The sequence below is a fragment of the Phascolarctos cinereus genome, unplaced genomic scaffold (genome assembly GCF_003287225.1).
Source record: "Phascolarctos cinereus isolate Bilbo 61053 unplaced genomic scaffold, phaCin_HiC Scaffold_5;HRSCAF=322, whole genome shotgun sequence".
Taxonomy (NCBI): domain Eukaryota; kingdom Metazoa; phylum Chordata; class Mammalia; order Diprotodontia; family Phascolarctidae; genus Phascolarctos; species Phascolarctos cinereus.
In genome coordinates this window covers 408,860,076-408,883,486 of record NW_027555958.1, presented here as the reverse complement: position 1 = coordinate 408,883,486, position 23,411 = coordinate 408,860,076, and the positions used below count along the sequence as shown (strand labels likewise).

At 39.2% G+C, this 23,411-nt stretch overlaps 1 protein-coding gene across 1 annotated transcript in view; it reads right to left on the bottom strand.

Annotated features, from left to right (window-relative positions):
- The window catches only part of ABL2 (ABL proto-oncogene 2, non-receptor tyrosine kinase), a 92,162-nt gene extending 70,899 nt beyond the window's left edge, over positions 1 to 21,263 (bottom strand). The window contains 1 exon segment of the mRNA XM_078156470.1: positions 20,837 to 21,263. Coding sequence (XP_078012596.1) covers positions 20,837 to 20,993 — 157 coding nt within the window. The 5' untranslated portion in view covers positions 20,994 to 21,263.
- Between the last annotated feature and the right edge of the window lie 2,148 nt (positions 21,264 to 23,411).

The following is a 23,411-nucleotide window of genomic DNA, read 5'->3' as shown; positions in this document are numbered from 1 at the left end:
TCTTGTATTTACTTAACTGTGCTCATGTACTACCTTCCCAACGGCATATGATGTCCTTGAGAGCAAGCACTATTTTTCACTTTTGGCTTTGTACACCCAACACATCACGGGCAATTCATAAATGTTTATTTAATTGAACCAAATGTTATAGAAGGAAAGTCATTGCAAAAAGCTCTTCCCAGTTAACTGTTTCCCTTCTAATCTGAGCTATATTGGATTTGTGCAAAAACTTTTTAATTTTATGTAATCAAAATTATCGATTTTATCTTCTAGGATAGAGAATAGCACATAAGATTAAACAGACAATTTTGATCAAATAAAAATTTTAAATGTTTGCACAAATTTGATGCAGTTAAAATTAGAAAGAAACGGGCAACTAAAAAATTCTTTGCAGCAAGTTCCTCTGGTAAGGTCTCATTTCCAAGATAAATAAGAAACTCATTCAAATTTAAAAGAGTAAGAACTATTCACCAATGGAAAAATGGTCAAAGGATATGAACAGACAGTTCTCAAGGAAAGATATGTAAGTTATCTATAACTATGAAAAAGTGCTCCAAGTCATTAATAGTCAGAAAAATGTAAATTAAAGCAATTCTGAGGTCCTACCTCACTCTCATCAGATTGGTGAAGCTGACAAAAAAGGAAAATGATAGACGTGGGAGAGGCTGAAGGAAAACAGGCAAATAGACATACCTGCTGGTGTAGCTTTGACATGAGAAAGCCACTCTGTGCCTAAAAGGTTACTAAACTGTGCATAACTACTGACCCAGTGACATCAAGTAGGCATATCTATACTCCAAAGAGATTTGAGAAAGAAGAAAAAGACGTATATGCACAAAAATATTTGTAGCAGTTTCTCTTTTTTTATAGTGACAAAAAATGGAATTAAACTAAAAATTACTAAGAAATGACAAAGAGGTGGTTTTAGAGAAATCTGGGAAGACTTGTATGATCTGATGCACAGTGAAATGAGCAGAACCATAGACCAATTTATACTATAATCAACAGTGTAAAAAGGAACCATTTTGAAAGACTTTTAAGAATTCTGATCAGCAAAATAATCAATCATGACTCCAGAGGGAGAAAGATAAAGAATGCCACCCCTCCTGATAAAGAGGTAATAGACTAAATATGCAGAATGATACATACATTTTTGGACACGGACAATTTGGAATTTGATTTGCTTGATCTAATGTATGTTACAAGAGTTTTGTTTTTCCTTCTTTTCTGGGGAAAAAAGGGAGGAAAAAAATAAATGCTTGATAAGTGAGGAGAAATAATTTTCTAAAATATTTAAATAAAAAATATGTAATATTTTAAAAACAATGTTAGAGGGGATTCTTGTTCAAGTTGAAGCTAGATGGGCTCTGACATTCCTTTCAATTCAGAAATTCTGTAGTTGAGAAATCCTTCAGATAAAAGTAATAAAAGAAGTTGAAGTAAGAGAAAAGTTTTTGAACAGAGCACTCCAAAAGTCTGAGAAATTATCTTTCAGTACAGCTAGATTTGGAGATCTAGCAACGCAAAGAGGCAGGGATGAGGGGTAGGAAACTTTATTAGAAAACAGTAAACATCACCACCACCACTACCACCACCATTTTCATCCCCTTTCCCTTTAGGTGGTTTTCAACTGTTTCTCTCCATTTTGCATGAATGGTTATTGACCCACAGGCAAAGAGTCAATAAACAGTTAAATCCACAGACTTCAGATATAGCTCCTGAAGAACAAGGGCTGTTTCACTTCTGTCTTTGTATCCCCAGAGCTTAGCATAGTGCCTGGCACGTTAAGTAAGCACTTAAAAATACTTGTTGATTGAAGTGTTTTGATTCATTTTGGTAAATAAAATAATCAGCTTTTAATTTTAACTATGAAACTCAGTGAACAAGAATTTATCACGCTCCTATGTGCCAGGCAACAGTGTCAGGTGCTGGGGATACATGGAAAAAGACTGAAATAATGCCTATCTGCAAATAGTTTACATTTGAATGGAAGAAACAAGTACATAAGCATATATGTATACAATACATATATGTGTATAGCACAAATATGAAGTGTGTAAAAAGAAATAACACTAACACCCGCAAAATAAGTTTCGGCCACCATCCTGGAAAGCAGCCTCTGTGAAGGTGCAGCCTGGCAACTGCTCATGCAGGTGCCCCAGCTACTGAAGACTCAGATAAGAATTCTTGCCACCAAAATCCTTGACACTATCAAATGGCTCATCAGAAACTGACTTCATTTTACCAGCGGAAATGACATTAAAGAAGAGGCATTACCATCTGTTTTGTGGCTGCACCCTAAGGATCATAGGACCTTTTCATCAGACTTGCAGCAAAAACCTTTCATGCATTGTCCCCTCTATCAGAATGCGAGCTTCTACAATACAGGAGCTATCTCACTTTTCTATCTGTACTTGGCACTTAATACAGTTCTTTACACATAATAATTACTTGGCAAATGCTTCATTCATTCATAAGCCTTTATTTAGAAACATGGGTTAAAAGAAACCAAAAGCTCAGTATTATAATGATCAAGACTCGTCCCAAAGAGATGATCAAATCCATCCTCCCTCCTTTTTTGGAGATGTAGGTGATATAAAACATTGCATATACATTATCAAACTCATGTTTGTTGAACTCATTCCCCCATTATTTTTTATTCTTTTTTTTACAAGAGTACTTCACTGGGCAGGGTAGAGGAAATGGACACATTCAGAAATGAAGGTGATATAAAAATAATACATTAATAAACATTTTGTATAAAAAAAGGAAAAAAGCACATTTCTTTTACAGAAATACTATAAACCTACTTAGCTCAAAATGATTTATTGTGGTCATATACTTTAATACTTCAGAAACTGTGATTTCTTCAGTATGGTTACTCTCTACAATGATAGAGATCATGAGTTCTCTCTGACTTCTGTGGATGATCTTCAAGAACTTTCACAGCCAAAGTTTTACAATCCATGGGGACAACGTGGTGATGAACCTTTCTAAATTACTTGGGCTAGTGCCAGCACAACAGATATATATTGTTTCACCAGGCCCACAGTCAAAACTTTTCCAATTTGGCAGCTTCCATTCCACTATTATTGTCTTCCAGAGCCCAGATGGTCTCCACACTACAATGAACACTTGGTATAGGGACTAAGATATCCAAGTCTTCTTGATTAATAGTCTGAATTGCACCAATCCTTGTAATGTATTTAACCCAAAATGAGAAAACTGAGGCTCAGAGAAAATTAGGTGTATAAGGTTAACACAGAAAAAACAAGTTAATGATCACAAGAGAGAAAGGACCATAGTTTAATACCTCTAAAGTGATCTATCATCCACCAGTGATAAATCCTGGTTGTATCACTATCTGCTTGGGCAAGTTGCTTAAATTCTCTGGGAATCATATTCTTCATCTATAAAATGAGAGGGTTGGAGATGACCTCTGAGGTTATTTCCAGCCTTAAATCTATGATCCTATGAGCCCATCCATACCAATTAATATCCTCCAGCAGATATATCATCATTCTATCAGAAAGAATACAAATAAGCAATACCTTCAATAGGAAATAGTGTTGATAAAGGTTAAAAAAAAAGACTTCAGTTCTATTTGAACTGAAGATAGTTACCACCTACCTCAAAGTCAAAATTAACAGGGTCAAGAAAGTAAAAAGATTCTAGACTAGACAGAACTATACTTACTGTTGTTTTTTAAACCTTATCCATTAACTCCCTAAAAGACTAAATATTGATACAGGTAGGCTCTTCTTTCAGACACAATTCTTGAAGCTGCATCCTAAAACAGATCATAATCAAGTAAAATCTTGACAACTAATACTCAGACAACTGTTATCGGAGTAGATATGCTCTACTTAAATCAATGGATGAGTGGATAAGAGTATTTCATTCTTTACTAGGCAACAATAAACTAAGTTGAGCAGGAAATTTTTCTGTAACATCAAGATGATTAGAAGACTCCTAAGTAATTTATGATTGAAAATAGGAAAGATGAAGGTTTTGTGGGGTTTTTTGGTGGCTGTTGTTGTTTTAGTGTGGCAACTGGGGTTAAGTGACTTGCCCAGAATCACGCAGCTAGGAAGTACTATGTGTCTGAGGCCACATTTGAACTCAGGTCCTCCTGACTCCAGGGCTGGTGCTCTATCCACTGTGCCACCTAGCTGCCCTCCATGAAGGGTTTTCTTATAAGGACTGTTATCAAACAACAATTTTTATGACTGTATGCACGGTTAATATGCGTGAATCATGGGGAGTAAAATTCATTCTGTATGTTTAACCAAAGAATTGGAAAACCTAAAACCTACTTCTTATAGCAACTCAGGGCTAAACTGCTTGTGTTATACCTAGAAAACGCAGGAAGGAATCCCACTGACTATCACATGCCTAATCAAACAATATTTGATGAGATGATCTATAAGGCTTTTTCTGATTTGGGGCCACAATCTTCTCAGTTATTAAATGTTAGAAATATTCAATTGATGGGAAAACTGGGATCTAAAAAAAGGTAATGACTTATCCAAGGTCAATTGTAAATGACTGGCAGAGTTTGGACTAAGACCAAGGCTTCTGACTCCCAGCCATGACTCCTTCCATAGTAACATGTTTCTTCCCTAACTCAGTCTTTAAAGACTGATTCAAAATCATTAAAGTAGTGGTAAATTTATAGACATTAAAGATGCATAATCGCAAAAACATTTCACTTTCTTCAAATTTTAAATTTCCAAACCAACTTCATAAACTAAGTCAATATTGCATAGTGGAAAAAACCCTCAACTAGATGAGGAGCCAAGCTCTAATCACTTTGTGGTCTCCAATTGGCTATCCAATCTCAAACAAGTCATTTGATATCTCTGAATGTTAGTTTCCTCATCTGTAAATTGAGGGTGTTGGACTAGGTCACTTCCAGCTCTAAATTCTATGAATCTAAACTGAATACATTCTATGCCATCAAACTGGGCAGAGACATTAACTACGTCAGTAACTAGGTGGTTCATAATGAGAATATAACTCATGGCATTTGAATGTCAAGTTTTAAAATAAACACAACATGGATCTGCTTGTTATTATTTCTTCTTCTCCATGTGTCTCCTAAAAGTAAGGAGCTGATTAAAAAATCCTAAATTTTATACACTGTGCCAGCATTTATTTGGCTATCATGTAATGCCCCTCACTCAAAGAAATCCATTGGAAGTTCAATTATGTAAAGCACTTTGCAAACCTTAAAGTACTATATAAATGCTAGCTACTATTATCAGCCATTACTATTTTAAGTACATGTTTCTGGTTTAGTGGCAAATTTTACTTTACTACAGTCAACTTACTGAAGAAACCCAAACTGCAGAACAGAAATAGACACAGCATTTTATCATCATAATTTTTATACTGCATAGCACATTGGCTTATAAAGTACCTTACATACATTATCTCCTAAGACCTTACAACCTTGTAAAGTATTAAGTAACGGTATTAGTATTATTCCCATTTTACAGATAGAGAAACTGAGGCTCAGAACAGCAAAATATGTTCAAGATCACACAGCAAATAGGCAGAATATGGGATGTGATCACAACTTTAATGAGTCCAAATCAAATATTCTTTTCGTAGATGCTTCCTATCACAAAGTGTATTTTTTTATTTAAGTACGGTAGCCCTTCTCCTTGCCAAAGAACACCTCTTCATTTGTATCATTAATCCTATTCCCACTCAGTTTCTCAAGCCTCTGTTCCCACAATCATCCCTACTCTTTCTTACTTCAATCTCTCCCTATGTACTGGTTCCTTCCTTGCTGCACACAAACACACTCACCTCATGTTCATCCTTAAAAAACCCTCATTTGATCTTACCTTTCATGCTAGCATCCCATATAGCTTTTCCCTTTTGTGACAAAACTCCATGTGAAAGCCACCTATACTAGGTGCCTGTAACTTCCTTCACTTTCTTCTAAACCCTCTATTCTCGCTTCTGACATCATCATTCAACTAAAACAGGTCCCTTATTTGTCAGATCTAATGGCCTCTTCTCAATCTTGTTCTTCTATGACCTCTGCAGCATGACACAATGTTTTCTTCTTCTGGATGCTCTTTCTTTTCTAGAATTCTATTGTCTCTCTCTCTCCATATATATATATATATATATATATGTATATATTATATATATATATATATATATATATATATATATATATGTATATATATATATATATATATATATATATATATATATGTATATGTGTGTGTGTGTGTGTGTGTGTGTATGTATTCTTCTCCAATCTAACTGCTTCTTCCCATTCCCATTCTCCTTTGCTGGTTCTTCCATGTCATACTTTCTAACCATCAGTATCCCCTACAACTCTGTCCTTGGCCCTCTTCTCTTTTAACTTTATATTACTCCATTTGGTGATCTTATCAGCTCCCATAGGTTCAATTTTCATCTCCATGCAAACAATTACATTTGAATATCCAGCCTTGCTTCTCTCCTAACCTACTGCCTCTTGGACATCTCAAACTCAACAAGTCCAAAAGAGAATTCATTATCTTTCTCCAAAACACTAATCCCCCTAACTATGCTCCCAATCATCCATTGTCAAAAGCACCACCATCCTTCCCAGTCACTCAGGCCTATAACCTCAAAGTCAATTTCTCACTCAAACCACACATAACCAATCTGTTGCCAAATCTTGTAATTTCTTCAAAGTATCTCATAAACAGCCTGTTTTCCCTACTCATATAGCTACAACCCTAGTCCAGGCCTCCATCACCTCTTTCCTGGACTAGTGAAACAGTATTCTAATTGGTCTTTCTGACTTAAGTTTTCCCCATTTCAAGACATCCTCCACCAGCTGCCAAGATGATTTTTAAAAAATATCTTGCCTATGTAACTCCTCTGGCTCAAAGAGCTACACTAGCTCCCTATTTCTGATAAGGTCAAATATAAAGTCCTCTGGCATTTCAATCTCTTCATAATCTGTCCCCTTCCTAACTTTGTAAATCTTCTTACACTTACTCTCTTCCATATACTCTACAAGCTAGCTACAATGGCCTGCTTGCAGTTCCTTGAAAATGTCACTCCATCTCCTTTTGCCTTCAAATTGCACTCATGCCTAGAAAGTCTTCTCATTTGTCTCATGTTTCCCTAGCTTCCTTCAAGATTCAACTCAAAACTCACATTCTACAGGGGGCCTTTTTCCTCTCTCGTGGCTGCTAATGCATTCCCCTTTCAATATATGAAGGTATACTCTATATGTATCTTGTATAAATCTAGATATTATAGGCTGTCTCCCCCATTAGAATGTACCCTCCTTGAAAGCAAGAACTGTTTTTTTTCTTTTTGCCTTTCTTTTTATCCTCAGTGTTTAAGACAGTGCTTGGTACATGGTAAACACTTAATAAATGCTCACTGGCTGATAATAATGGTTCACTTTTCTATACACCATTATATGATTTACACAGCACTTTCAGAATTACCATCATGTGAGGTAGATACTGCAAGAATTACCTTCATTTTACAGAAGAAGGTTCCAAGGGGTTATATGATTGGCCCAAAGTAACAGCTAGTACTAGACCTATAGTTCAAAGCTAGATGGGGGGGAGGGGAAGACCCCTGCGGTAGCTAGGTGGCAAAGTGGACAGAGTACTGGCCTTGGAGTCAGGAGGACTTGAGTTCAAATCTGACCTCAGACACGTAACACTCCCTAGCTGTGTGACTCTGGGCAAGTTACTTAACCCCAACTGCCTCACACAAAAAAAAATCCCTAATATTATACTAAGTCATTCAAATAATACCTGTATGTCAGTAAATATGGTTCTCATTTCAACCATAGCTAAGTAGAGGGAAAGAATTGATTTATCCAAGATTATTTATAATCTGGAATCTAGCACTCTGCACTCAAACCACCAGCTAAGTAACTAATGCTGACTGAGCCCACTATAAATAACGTTATCTAATCTCAACTAGGCCCTCACTTCATAGAGGCAATTCTTTAACTCCTCCATAATTGATTCTCTATTACAATCCTCATAGCTGCTGTTCCAAACCTTCTTACCTATCCTCAAGTTTTCCACATCACTTTTACCTTCTCAGCAGACTTCTACTCAGTTTATTAAGAGAGGCAATTCCCCTGTAAACTCCTTCTCCTATGTAACACAAACCCTCTTTCCTCCCTTTCCATAACTCATCCCCCATTGTCTCCTCCTTTATTCCAGTCTGTGATAGAAAGGTGGTCCTTTTCCACCAAAGCCAATCTTCCTATTTGTACCATTCATCCCATCCTCAGTTATCCCCTCTGTCCATCTACAGATTCATTCCCTGCTGGCTACAAACCAGTCAGGTCTCCATTATCCATAAAAAATATCTTCACTTGGTCCCTTTCATCTTGCATCCCCCCTAGTTATTTTCTTATATCTCTCCTTTTCATAGACAAACTCCTCGAACAAGTTGTCTATACTCAATGTCTTCAATGACTCTCTTCTCACTCCTCCTTAAAGCTAATCCCTAAAAGCTATTCTTCTCCAAAGTTCCAATGATCTCTTAATTGCTAAATCTAATGGTCTTTCCTCAACTATACTTCTTAACTTTTCTTTGGCATTTAAAACTATTGATGAACCTCTCCTCCTGGAAGCTCTCTCTTCTCTGGGGTTTTGTGACCCTGCTCTCTTTGTTCTCTGTCTACCTGTGTCTTCAGTCTCCTTTACTCAATCATCAACCGTATCACATGCTGTTAACAGCAGAGATATCCCAAAGGGTCTCAGTGGGCCTTCTCTCTCACTGAGAAAACTCATTGGCTCTCAAGGATTTAAGAATCATCTTTATGAAGACAACCAATGGATCTGTATTCACAGCCCTACTCTCTACTTACCATCAGTCTGTGTCATCAACTGCCTCCTGACATTTCAAACTGGATGTCCTATAGCCATCTGAAATTCAACATGTCCAACATAGTAGTCATTATCTCTCCCTCCCCAATCTACCCCTCTTCCAAACTTCCCTATTTCTGTTGAGGTTACCAACAACTTTGCAGTTATAAATTCATCTTTGACTCCTCATTCTCCCTTATCCTATACATCCAATCAAGTGCTAAGTCTCATCAACTCTACACCTCCAATACTACATCTTTTCTCCCATCTATACCTTCCTCTCCACTCAGAGTATTAGCCAACTTCATTCTGGCCTTCATAACCTCTCAAATGACCTATTGCAATAGCTTCTTGCAATTGGTCTCCCTGTCCCAAGTCTCTCCTCTAAACAGTTCATCCTCAGGGGCAGCTAGGTAGTGCAGTGGATAGAGCACTGGCCCTGGATTCAGGAGGACTTAAGTTCAAATCTGGCCTCAGACACATAATATTTACTAGCTGTGTGACCCTGGACAAGTCACTTAACTCCACTGCCTAATCAAAAAAAAAAAATTAAAAAATTAAAAAAATAAATAGTCCATCCTCCACATAGCTGACAAAGTGATATTCCCAAGGCACAGGTCTAACTATGTCACTCAATAAACTCCAATGACACCCTACTGCCTCTAGGATTAAATTCATCCTCTTCTGACATTTAAGCCCTTCAAAACTTGGTTCCAAGCAGCCTTTCCAGCTTTATTTGCCTTTGCCTTATGATCCAGCCAAAATAGACTTCTTATTAATTCTTACACACAAAATCCTATCTCCTATCTCTCTGCCTGTAGGAAGACTGACTCCATGTATTCCTGAAATGCAATCCCTCCTAGCCTTGGCATTCCAAGATCTCTGCAAAGCCTCATTCCTCAAAATACCTTGTACTTACTTTGTATATACTTCTACATGTACACATTGTTTCCCTCATAGAGACTTTCACTTTTGTCTTCATATCTCTAGTACCTAGCACAGTAACCTACATACAGTATACATTTTTAAAAGACTTGAGTTAAAAGGCCTAGCCTATACTTATAATTATAGATAATATTAGTAAAGAAACCTCTTTCTGTTAACAGTCTCAATTTTAAAATGAAGAAAAGTATACTTTCCCTTAGTTACTCCAAAGAAATACAAATAAGATACTTTGAGTTCTTCAGAAGTTTGTAACCTAACCTGACCAAAATCATTTTGCAATATCATTAATGCATTTTAGCCCAGCCTTACCATAAAGTCATAAACACCTAACTGTATTATCACTGAAATTATCCAAAAAAGATCAGTCATCATATCCCAGATACAACCTCAGTTGCAAAAGCTGAAAGTCGACTGTGGTCTGCTTATCATTACCATATTATGTGTGTCATGGCTAAAATAATGTTCCTATGGCACTGTCCCCTTCATTGTTTTACCTCACATCACTTTTTCACAGAACCAATGAACAACACCAGGTAGAGTATGCCTATACAGTACAAATTTAGTTGTATTACTATAATAATCTGAGTTTTAAGGTAAATAAAATAACTGCCTATGTTGGTCAATGCTCTTTCTCCCTAAAAATCTGTTAAGCTGGCTGAATATAAGATTTTATGATAACTAAGAATATTTTATAATGATGAGTCCCAAAAAGCATTCCCTAATGTTAATATCAATTTCATATTATTCATCAATAGACACTTTGAATTTGGACTTAACAGTAAGTTAATGAGCTGTCAGCACAAGTGTATTGTACTCTAGAGAAAATGTGGTCAAGGGTCAGCTCTAGATCCTAGAAGAAACTGATGATAGGACCCCAGGCTCTTCCTCCCTCTACAACTACTCCCACCTGGGCCTTGAAGAGCCTTGATTTCTCCAGCAACACAACTCTAGTGGGTTAAAATTAGTTCTTGTACCAATACATAAAAAAGCTTGTAGCTGCTAAAATCTGTACTCATATTTCTAGCCAAATGACCTTAAGTCTAATGGCCTTATATCAATGATGTAGATCTTGATCAGAAAGCTAAGAAATGACACTAAATCTATCAACGTCAAGGCAATGTCCCTAAAAAGACTAAACTGCAATTACTGATTCATAGGCTGTTAAATATCGTCTAGTCCAAGGCCCTCATTTTATAAATGGGGAAACTGAGGCCCAAAGACATGAATTGCCTCTGGTCATCCAGCTCAGCAGTAGCAAAACTAAACTGAAATTCAAGTATCATGACTCCCATTCCTATGCTTCTTCATATAACTAGTTTCTTGAACTCCTAAGTAACCAAGACAGGTAATATAAATCACTTTAAGTCACATTTTACCCTTTAGGAAAACTAACAAAAATGACTTTTCCTTTGCTGTATCCTCAGTCAAAACATGTGGAGAATTATTCAAAATTTTTCAGTTTCAAAATACGCCCTTTTCAAATATATCAGCTGTATTTCTTTAATGAATTTACATTGAGTCACAAATACTTAGGATGTAGTAGAGAACAGTAAATGAGTAAATAATCAAAAGTGCTAGCCAATATCATTAATATCTAAAACTCAAAGTCTAAGGATAAACAAAATATCTCATCCTGAATATAATACCAAGGGACTGCAAGGGGAATGAATTGTGGTAGCAGTCAATGTTCTTAGTTCAATTTGCATGTTCATCTTCTACTTGGGGTATTTTTTTTTAATAAGGATCTCAGGCTTAAGAAAATGAAAGCCTTGACAGAAAATAACTCCAACAAATCAACAAAAACTTTAGTAATCAACTCAATTCTCCATAAGGCATGGATGGTTAGACCAATTATGCTTGCAGTGTTTCTAATGCTAGCTTTTGTTGTTTTGTTTTTAGAAAAAAATTATTCTTACACACAAAATGCTTCTTTGTGGTCACAAAATGCTAAAGACAAAATTAACCTTCGTTCATTCCAGTTCGCTAGATTTGCCATATTAAAGGAGCAAGTTATCAGAACTGCATTTATATACACACTGTATTAAGCCTCAGACTGTTTCTGCTTGACCTTGACACACAAAGTAGAAGGTTTCTAAACTCCTCCTCCCTGGACAGCAAACCAGGAACACAAGTGGCCTGGTCCTGCTGAGCTCTGTGTTCTCCTGGATCAAAAGCCAATGTACTGGCAACATTCACTATGGAGGTGGCTACAGGACCACAGCAGACTCAGCACTATTTCAGCAGGAACTGTAAGAAGAACCAAGTCAGAAGAGTCTCAAATGAAGATTTTTTTAAAATCCTAAATCTGGCAAAGCATTACATTTGAGAGTGTGTTCTCTATGCTTTTATTCAGATAACTAACCCAATATAATAAAGAGGTGTGTTCTAGTTAGCTCATTGTTGGCAATCAACATTCACAGGATTGCAAAGGTTCAGTGACCAGTAAACCAAGTGTTAGCATAAGAATCATTGATATTTCACATGCAAACATAGAAAGTTAATTTAACAGCAATCAGGAACTCAAAAGATTGGCTCTTTACCTGCAGAGTTACCATGTTCATTGAAATGTGATTAGCAGAAACTATACAGTAATATCTGTTTATCAAATATAAATCACAAATAACAAATGTATACAAGTTACAAAGACAACATATGCAATTCATCTTGGCATAAACATTAAAGAAAGTTCACAACTTCTGGAATGTTACAATAAAAACCCCTACAAAATTACCTATCATGAAAACAAACAAAAAGATCACCTACAGTTTCAGGTGATACTCAAACTACTTTAAAAGTTCTGAGACAAACTTTTTAAAGTACATCAGTTTCTATCACTGTCACCATTATTTTAAAATGTTACCAAACATTATCTTCAAAGGAAAACCCAACCCAACTAATGAGCTCTTTCACCATTGGTGACAAGGACAGTCAAGGCCAGAATCATTTGACTACTTGGTAGTATTTTCCATATTAATCATTATCGATTATCGTTTTGGGTAAAGACATCTTTGCAATTAAAGCTGTGATAAAAATATTCAATTTTCAATTTCAAACTCTATTAAAGCTACATTGAATATCTTTTAAAAGCAGCACTTATTTAACAAATATTTACATACTCTCTGCTATGTGCCAAGGATATTCCTAGCTAGGTGCTTGGGGAACACAGGAATTTGTATAAGCTAGAGCTCCTACCTTCCAGGAGTTTGCAATCTAATAAAGGAAAGAAGACATTACAGAAATGACCCTACAATCAGTACACTAATATGAATATATGTATCAGCATGTTAGATTTCTAAAGTGCTTCCACTGACATAACTAGATAAGCCAACTGTTTACATTTTTAAAACACTGCAATCAAAAAAATTTTGCCCACAGTTTTCTATGGAAGCATGGATTAGTTCAACGATTTCAATATGGTAAGATTACATTAAGCCTTTATTAAGGATTCTAAACGGTATTCCTAAAATAATAACAAGTAGTAAAGTGTGACCCACCAATGAAAATGAAGCTACTTAAATGTTTTTCAATAAAGAATACTTAAGAGAACCATTGCTCCAGGATATAACACACTAATTATAAAAATTTCTAAATGAAGATTTAGCTAGTAACCATTTGATCTCTTGGTCTAAGCACAATGCCTATGATGCCAAGGGTCAATCTTCTGACAAAGAATGGACTCACCCTGGACTAGGATAATGGACTCAAGAAATATATCAGAGTAGTAGTATCATCCTTATACACAGATACTAGAAATATGGAATCAAACAGTCACATATCTCAGATCCTCATATTTAACATCATACTGATTTTGGAAAACTCCTGTGCTAGGTTAACAGTCTACTCTAGGTTCTGGAAGAAACTGATGATCAAGGATCCTCCTCCCTCTACAACTACTCTCACCTAGGCCTGCAAGGCACCTTGATTCCCCCAGTAACAAAACTCCTGCTTCATCTTCCCCAAAAGATTGAGAGACCATCAGCACGAAGGAAACCCTAATATCTTCTAGTCCCACTTCCCAGTACAAGACACTTAAAAAAAAAAAGACAATCTGGTTTCCCTTTGGAGGCAACAGAAGAAACCTGGCTATAAATATAAGAGCTTCTCTTTCTAAACCCCCCTACCCTCCCCAACCCCATTCATACTCATAAACAAATAAACTCCCCATCTGCCTCCTCATGGATAAAATGTCTTAAATGAAAAAGCCTTTTACTCTACAATTAGAGATAAAAGGCCACAAACACCAGTGGAGATAACATATTTACAAAAATCATTCTACCTACTTTAGTGGTCATCAGCCTATCATAAATTAAACATAAATAATATCAGATTTTTCCATTTTGATAGTAAAGAAAGAAGGAAAGCATTAGGACTTTGAAGCATGTTTGGTCTCTCATGGTGTGGACAAAGGGTACGAGAAGAAAAACTTGGAACAGCAGAAGACAAACTTAAATATTACATAATTTTGCCTAGAGTCAGACTTATTTATGTCCAATAGAAATACAAGTTTGCACTTGTATACAATACAATACAAATACACTGCAGTATTGTCACATGATATTGGGCAGCTAGATGACCCAGAGGATAGAGCTCTGTGTCTGGAGTCAGGAAGGCCTGAGTTCAAACTCAGCCTCAGACACTTACTATCTGTGTGACCCTGGGCAAATCCCTTAATGTTGTTTGCCTCAGTTCCTCATCTGTAAAATGAGCTGGAGAAGGAAATGGCGAACCACTCCAGCATCCAAGAAAACCCCAAATGTAGTCATGGAGAGTCAGACATGACTGAAAAACAATTTAATGTCACACAGCTAGAAATGCTGATAAATCTCATCATGACTTATTAGGTTTTTGTTTTTAAATAAAGAAAACCAGCTGACTTCCTAAGTTTAGCTCTCTGGAGATTTATTCCTTGAGGTATTACACAGGTCATTATAACTGAAACTACCTAAAATACTGTTTCATTTGTATTGGGAACAGCATGGCACAGTGCATAGAGCACCAGGCTTGGAGCCAGGAAAATCTAGGTTCAAGTCCTGCCGCTAATTCATACTGGTTATGTGAGTCTAGATAATCACTTTCTCAGTCTCAGCTTCCTCTTCTGTAAAATGGGAATAACAATGATAGTACTCACCCACAATGGTTGTTCTGAAAATCATATAAGATAACATATGTAAAACATCTTGCAAACCTTAAAGAAAGCTACCAAATTATTCACTATAATTACTATTACTGGCAACAGTGCAAGTTTCCATTCAAACACTCTATCTTCATTCAAAAAATCATGTAAAGATAAAAACTGAGTCAAATCCAAATGAAGAAAAACAACTATAATTCAACAGGAAATTTACTATGATGATTTTGACTTAATTTTTTTTTATCATTTCTACATCTTAATTTGACATGCCTACTATAAATAGTGAAAAGAAAGGGTTAATAGGAATATATGTAATGGAAGTTGAAGCCAAATTATGGAACTATTTTAAAATGTTCAATATGAATTTTAGAGATAGGGACAAGAGCTGTGCTTTCAGTGATATAGGGAATGCCCAGACTAGGAATTCACTCTACCAATGCAGGTCAGTACCTTCTTTGCAACTTCTCAGTCTAAAAAAGCTGCCTTGAGCACTAAGAGGCTTAGTGACCAGCCCAGGGTGACACAGGTAATATGTGTCTGGGCAGGGCATGAAAAACAGAACCTCCTAACACTGAAGCCAGCTCTCTATTCCCAACACATTGCCTCACATGAAGGAAACAAGATAAAATGCCACCCCACAGATTCCGGCCCAAAGCTCAAGACCACAAAACTTCATCAATAACCAAGGACCTGAAAAGTCAGGTGGGATTCTTACCTCTTGAATACCAAAAATGATTCACAACATATGATGCTCACAGAAGGCACTGACAGGGCAAGGGACAAGTAACCAGGTAGAGTTTCAGCTGTAGCTATACCACTACCTAACTGTATAAACATCTTGTAAGAGATTGGACTAGATGAAATCCAAGATATGCTCTAAATTTAAAATTCTACAATTTTAAGTTACTATTCTAGTCTTCCTAAGTACTACCTAGTCCACATTAAAAGAACTGCCATTTTGGATGAAAGACTAAAATTAGAAAGCATATTCGACTACTTCAAACCCCTGTGTTTCATCCACCAATGCAGATCATTACCCACCATGACTTCTTAGATGATGGTTAAAATTTGCTGTGCCCAAAAAGAGGTACTGCCCTGTTGTCAACCTAATATAATAAGCTTATGCAAACTTAGCTAAGCTGGAAAGGAGATACACAATCTATTGTAAGTCCCATATTCCAAGACTTTCCAGCTTGGTAGCATGTGCCAGACCTTAATTTTCACTGTCATAACCTTCAAGAACCCAGAGAATGCCAAGTCACAATGAAGCACAGGATTTCAATGTAAAGGAATCCACCATAATAACACTGCATATGGTGTGTGAAACATATAAAGTAAAGAAACACAAAACAGTAACTGGCTCTCATTACGCCTGCCAAACACTGTTCATTTTTCCTGGTTATTTCTGGTTAAGTCAATAGACTAAAATCTAACTACTACCTCTGAAGCACTATCTACGCACACAGATGTATATGTATAAATGTGTATGTGCACACACATGAATATATATAATATGTATTACACAGAAACTTTGCATGTGTATATACAACTTGGAGTAGTACTTTAGTCAGGCCTTGAAGGAGACAGAAAGGAGGAGGGAAAAAGGAAGACATTTTAGATAAGGGAACTGTGTTCATAATAGGGTGAATGTAGTGTTTGTGGGACAATGAGGGGAAGTACCTAACAGTGGTGAAGGGTTGGAGCGTTACTGGAGAATGCAGATGATTAAGACTGTTATGTGAAGTTAGAACAATAGCTAGATAGATGATAAGTATCTAGGTTTCTATCTTATAGTTCTAACTCTAAATAGCAATTCATATGTCAGTTACAGTTTCTGAATTTTTCATTGTAGGTTCCAGGTCTATGTATCAAATGTCAACTAATGTTTCACTATTTTTCCTAAAGCATCAGAAAGTACCATAGATTAATTCAGAATTTAACAGAAGAGCTGTTAAATATTCAATTTTCTAAATAAGGGCTCATTCCATCTTTATTTTCTTCCATATCTCTCTACTCTTTTTGAGTTATCAATTAACCACAAAACACTTCTCTTCCCTTTAGAAAAAGGTAACTTCTGCAAAGCACTTAGCACAGTACCTGGTACACAGCAGGCATTTAACACATGCTTGTTCCTTTTCCCCTTTCCCCCAAAGGATTAACTTGCAACCCCTAGAATAGTATCTCTCCATTCTCAGATGTTACGTAGCACTATAGAAAATAGCTCTCACGCACTTATCAGAGTCCACTTTCTGTTATAGTTATTTGTGAATATCTTATCCCCCGTACTGGATTAGAAAATCCTTGAAGGCAAGAGATGTTTGACAGAGATGTATCTTTGTACAAATCCCTTAGTGCTGAACTTCACGCCTCCCCCAAAATAGGTGCTCAGTAAATGCTTGTTAAACCACTTGGATTTGAGAATGGCAACATTATTCTCCTAGTCATTTAGACTTGAAACTTTACAATTAGGTTTGACTGATCCTTATTTTCATTTTCTATAGGCAATTACTAAATCCCTACTAATCTTCCTTGAGACATTGTGCATACTCCCCTTCCATCTCACTGTCACCAAGCCAGGCCAATGCTAGTCATTTCATGCTTAGATTACCGCAACAATCTTCTGTAGCTAACCTCATCAACTCATCTCCCCCAATTCCAATCCATTCTGTATAGCATTGCCAGACTAATGTTGATCAACAAGATTTTTGCCCTACCTACCTCAGTAAAGTTGTGAGGAAGAAGCTTTGTAAACTGTAAAGTACTGTATAACTGTGAGCTGCTATTTTAGTTGTGAGAGCATCCCAACATTTCTAAGGCAACTTTCACTGAATAAATTATGCTATAGGATCCCACATATCTATACTCTGTGAAAACTGTCATTCAAAAAAAATCTGAGGTGATTATCTGAATGTATAACCTTCCTTTCCTCTGTGACAAATTCTAAGAGAATGTTTACTGCCACTGCTTCAACCATCACCTTCCTTCAGACCCTGGAGAGACTCTGTGCTAAAAAGATCTGGTAAACAGCTGTGCCCCCCAGATCACAGCCCTTGCTTCTAACCTAGCTCTTGCAACCATCACCCAGGGAATTAATCTGTATAGAAAGGTAATCCGACAATTGCTTCTGCAGGTTCTACAGCCCCAGCCTCCTCAGCAATCACAACTAGAGACAACTCAGAAAAGATAATTCTCCCCAAAGTCCTTGGAACTGTCAAATGGCATGCAACATCAAAAACAGGTATAGTTTTATCAACGGAAATGATATTAAGGAAAGTGTACAACCATCTGCTTCACTGTTGAACCCTCCCCCTCCTACAATGTGAACTCCTTGAGTACATCTATGGCACTAACTTTATATTTGTCTTCACTTGTAGTAATGGCTTACTAAGTGCTTTTTGACTCATTCATCATCATGTCAGTCCTCTCCAAAATTTTCAAATGTTCTTTCTTTGCTACCAAATCAACTCAAAACTCCTCTAACCTGGCTTTCAAGGCCTTGTATGTTTGTACCCTACCTAATCATCCATATTCTCCAGTTAACACTCAAAACAAACTCTTCACCCTCACTGTCCCAGAAACACTACATTCATCCTCTAAGTCTTTCCTCTCATCTAAATCACCTTCTTCCCTTTTCCCTCCTCCTTTCCATCCCCTTCAAAGCCCAACTGAAGTTCCACCTTCTCTGACTACTCCAAGCACTTTTTGATATCTCCCTTCTCTAAAAATGATCTTAAATTATTCTATAAGTTTCACATGCGTTATTCTTATCTCCCCAGCTAGACTGAATATTCCTTAAAGGGAAGGAATCATGTCTTTAGGTTAGATCTATTTCTCAATCAACAATTATTCATTTAGTACCTTAATGTGCTGCATACTACATAAATACAATATACAAACAATGTAAAAAGGAAATAATATGGGCACCTATACTTGGGGGAAGGGAACAAATGATCAAGAAAGGCTTCCTTCGGGAGATGGCACTTGGGCTAAATGTTAAAGGGAGCTACTTAGGAATTCTAAGAGGCAGAGGCAAGGAAGAAGTACATTACAGGAAGGAAAGCCTGAAAAAGCTAATAAAATGTCACAAACAAGGTATATGTAGCCAATAAGCCCTTTTGGCTAAAATGTTGAGAGTGTGGAGGAGAATAACATATAGAAGCCAGTAAAGACAGATTGGGGCCAGTTGAAGGGCTTTAAAAGCCAGAGATTACATTTTGTCCTAGAGGAAATAGGGAGCCATTAGAGCTTGTTGAAGTGGGTAGTGACATGGTCTGACCTGTGTTTGGAAAATCACTTTGGCAGCTGCATAGAATACAAATTGGAGACCAATTAGGAAACTGTAGCAGAAGACTAGGCAAGAAGAGATAAGAGCCTAAATTATAGTAGTTGTGGTAAGAGTAGTGTGAAGGAATTGAACACGAGGAAAATTAAGGAGGTAAAATTAACAAGGGACAAAACTTGGAAACTGAGAGGGGTGCAGGGAGGAATAAAATGGACTGGACGTAATGACTCTAAGTTAGTAAACCTTGATGACTGGAAGATGGTGGCCCGCTCAACAGAAGTAAGGAGGTTGGGAAAAGGGCATGTTTAGATTAAAAAAAAAAACTTTTACACAGCCCTCCAGTTTCTAGTGCTTCACCACCAAAATTACTGTGCATACACTTTGCATATATGTATACAGAAATATGTTGTAGGTTGTATTCCCCTGTAGAGTGGAAGCCCCTTGACAGCCGGAACTGTTTTGAATTTATCTTTTTCTTTCTAGTGCCTGGTACAAGCAGGTGCTCAATAAATGCTTCCCCACCGATTGACACAGATTTTAAGATGCCTTCAAAACATCCAGTGGGAAAACTCCAATGATGGGCTGACCAATGTATGACTGGAGCTCAGGAGAGAAACTGGGGATGGATTTATAAGTCTGGAAGTCACTGTCACGATCATCGAACCCAAGGGATCACTGGGAGAGAAAACTACCCTAGGCAGAACCTTAGGGCACACTCACAAAAGTATTTCAATATATATTTTCCTAAGAACTGTTTATCCACACTTTCCTCCAGATGGAATTATCTCAATAGAAATTAGCTCATACTACACCTTTATCAAATGTCCACCCTGGAAAGATCAGTACAGCTGTCAGACTTGTGTATTAGCCCTATTTCCTTTCTCTCACCCATCAATAAATAACACCAAATATTCCTGGGCACTGACAGCAGCTTCTTTAGAAAACCCATACCTTATCTATCTGTTCCTCAATTATGCCTCCTCATAATGTAGCTCCCTACTTCTCCTCTCTCCCCTCAAATCTCCAAAGCCTCTCATGGAACTCAGATCGGCTCAAGTCCTTCTGTATCCCTCAACCTTCCAAGTGCATATGCCCCTTTCCCTTCTTTACGTCTCCATTTCCCAGATTACACATTGTGGGTTCAGCGCCTACTACGTGCCAAGCGCTTGGAGACAGAGACAAAAACCGAACAGTCCCTGCTCTCAAGGAGCTCGCAGGGTGATGCAAAGAAGAAAAGGCCAGGATAAATTTGGGGTGGTCTCTAAGATTATGATTCCTAGAGCCTCGAGGACTTGGCTTGACTTTGAGATGCAGCCCCCCGCCCCCCCATCCTGCTGACACCTAGCCTTGTTTCATCTGCTGACCTCGTTTGTCCCCCTTGGATCAGGAGTCCATCTGTCCATCCTCTGGGGTACAGCTCATGCGTTCTCCTGCCCACTCCTTCCCCCTCCCCCTTCTCCTTCCTCGTTCCTCCTTCCTCTTCTTCCTCCTCCTCCTCCTCCTGGCAGGGTCGCCCGCGGTCTCCGGGGCTGCCTCCCACGGGGAGGCCCAAGCCCGGGGTCCCGGCCCGGGCTCCCCGCGCGCCCCTGCCCGCTAGCCCCCTCCCTCACTCACCATGCTGGGTGAAGATATTGAAGCCGGCCTCCTCCGCGCGCCCCGCCGGGTCCCGCCTGCGCCCGGCCGGCCTGGCGGCGCTGCTCCCGCGGCTCCCGCGGGGCTGCGGCTGCTGGAGCCCCGGCGCTTCCCCGACGCGGCCCACCTGCTGCCCCATCCCCGCGCTCGCGTACTCCCGAGCCCCCGCCGACCCCCGGTCACATTCCTCCCTTCCCGGCTCCGGCCTCGGGGCTCCCCGCCTGGCGCTCCCTAGCTCGCTCGGTGCGGCGGCGGCCGGCCCGGCCGAGCGGCCTTCGTGCGCGGGGTCTCGGCCGCCGCCTCCACTGGGCTGAGGGCGACTCACGGGCTCCGACGTTCCCTCCCCCTCCGGCGGCCCCGCGCCCCCAAAGCCGCCGCTGCCGCCGCCGCCGCCGCCGCTGCCGCCATCTTAACCACTGAGCACGGGCGGAGCGTGGGACAGAGCGTCTCCCGCCCCCCCCAACCGGCACCTCCGCTATACGGGGGCGGGGCCTAGAGCCATAGCCCCGCCCCAGTCCCCGCCCACCGCTCCTCCCGGGCCTGCCCTCCACTCCCTAGCTCGGCTCCCTCCAGCCGCGTGCATCTCCCTCCACCTGAATACTGATCCTCCCTCCAGCCCCACGGGCACTTCCCACGCGGTCCTCCCCGACTTCCACCCAACGCCGCGGCCGCCTCTGACCTCCACCTGTGTCAGGGTGGGCAAGCAACGGGCATCTGCCGAGTGCCCACTGCGTGTCAAGCCGGGTGTGCCGGTACCTGTCGGACTTAGAATCAGGAAGACCTGAGTTCGAATGTGACCCTGGACAAGTTACCTGCCCTCTCTGAGCCTCTGTTTTGTAAAATGGAGATATCGCCTACTTCACAGGTTTGTGTGTTGCGGATCAAATAAGATGATATTGGTAAAGCTCTTTGCAAACCTTAAAGTGTACATAAATACTGGTTATCATTATCAATCAATCAGTCGGTCAATAAGCATTTATTAGGTAAATCTGCTATGTACCAGGCACTGTGCTAAGGGCTGGGGGTACAAAGAAAGACAAAAGACAGTCTCTGCCCTCAAGGAATTCATGATGTACAAGCCAGTTATATATACAGGATAAATTGGAGCTAATCAGTGGAGGGAAGAGATTAGCATTAAGGGGGACTGGGAAACGGTTCTTATAGAAGGTGGGATTTTAGCGGGGATTGAAGAAAACCAGGAGGTGGAGATGAGGAGAGAGAGAATTCCAGGCATGGAGTGTCTTGGAGGAATCGCAAGGAAGCCAATGTCACTGCGTTCACTTCAGGGTTAGTAAGAGTCTCTGCATACCAGCAGTTCTGAAATCCTGCTGAGGAAACAGAAAACAAAGAAAATTTTTGTGGATGAGTGGAGATTAAAATAGTTGGGAGGATAAAATTATACTTCAATATGGTCTGAGACTGTGAAGGTGTGGGCATTCCCTCTGAAAATGCAGGTCTCAACCCACTCCTGGGAAGGTAGTCTTGGGAGAGTTGCTGGGGCCCTGGAGATGCATCATTCTGAACTTGAGCCACCCTGGGCCTCTGACAAGAGATTAATCAGCTAACCAAAAAGCAAGCATTCATTAAGCACGTAATAGGTGTTTGGCACTGTGTAGGGGCAGTGGATACAAAACCAAGAAAAGAAACATTCCTTATAAGATCTTACATTCTATGGGAAAAACACATACATGGGGGAGGGGGGAGAGAGGGGAGGGCTAGACTTATGATTTCACTGGTATAAAGACCTTCCAGATGAGGAAACTCCCTCCACCAATATAGGTCTGCACCTTTTCTACAACTTATATGTGGACTTAGAGAAGTCAAGTTACTTGCCCATGGTCACACAGCCAGTATATGTCAGAGGTGGGATTAGAACCCAGGCCTTCCTGGCTCTGAGGCTAGATCTCTACTCATTACCACCAACTACATCTTGCTGCCTTATATAATATACACATATATGTGTACATACATACATGTACATTATGTATGTGTGCACACATATATGTGTGTACTGTACACAAAATAAAAAAATATGACTAACAGCTGGGGAGAGTCTGAAAGGCTTTATGTAGAAGGTGGCCTTTGAGGTGAGATTTGTAAGAAACAGAGGCTTCTAAGAGGCAGAGGGTGAAGGAGGAATGCATTCCAGTCAGGGCAACAGAAAACCCACGGCAAAGCAGAGAGGCAGGTGATGGAATGTTTTTGCCTTTCTTTGTATTCTCAGCACTTAGCGCAGTGCCTGACATAGTAAGCACTTTTAATAAATGCTGGTTGATTGATTGATTGATTGGTTGCTCTGTTTGAGGAACAGCTAAAAGGCCGGTTTGTCTGGATCAAAGAGTGAAGGGGAGTGAGATATACTAAATATGGAAAGTCCATTGGAGCCAGATTATAAAGAGCTTTAAATGCCAGAGAAGAGGGGAGAAGATTACATCTATCCCAATAGAGTCTGTAGGCTATAACCAAAACCTCAGCTTGGAAAATTAAAGCCTGTGAATTTGTTACCACAATTTTAAGAACTCAGGATAACCTTCACAAAACTATTAAGACTTTAGTT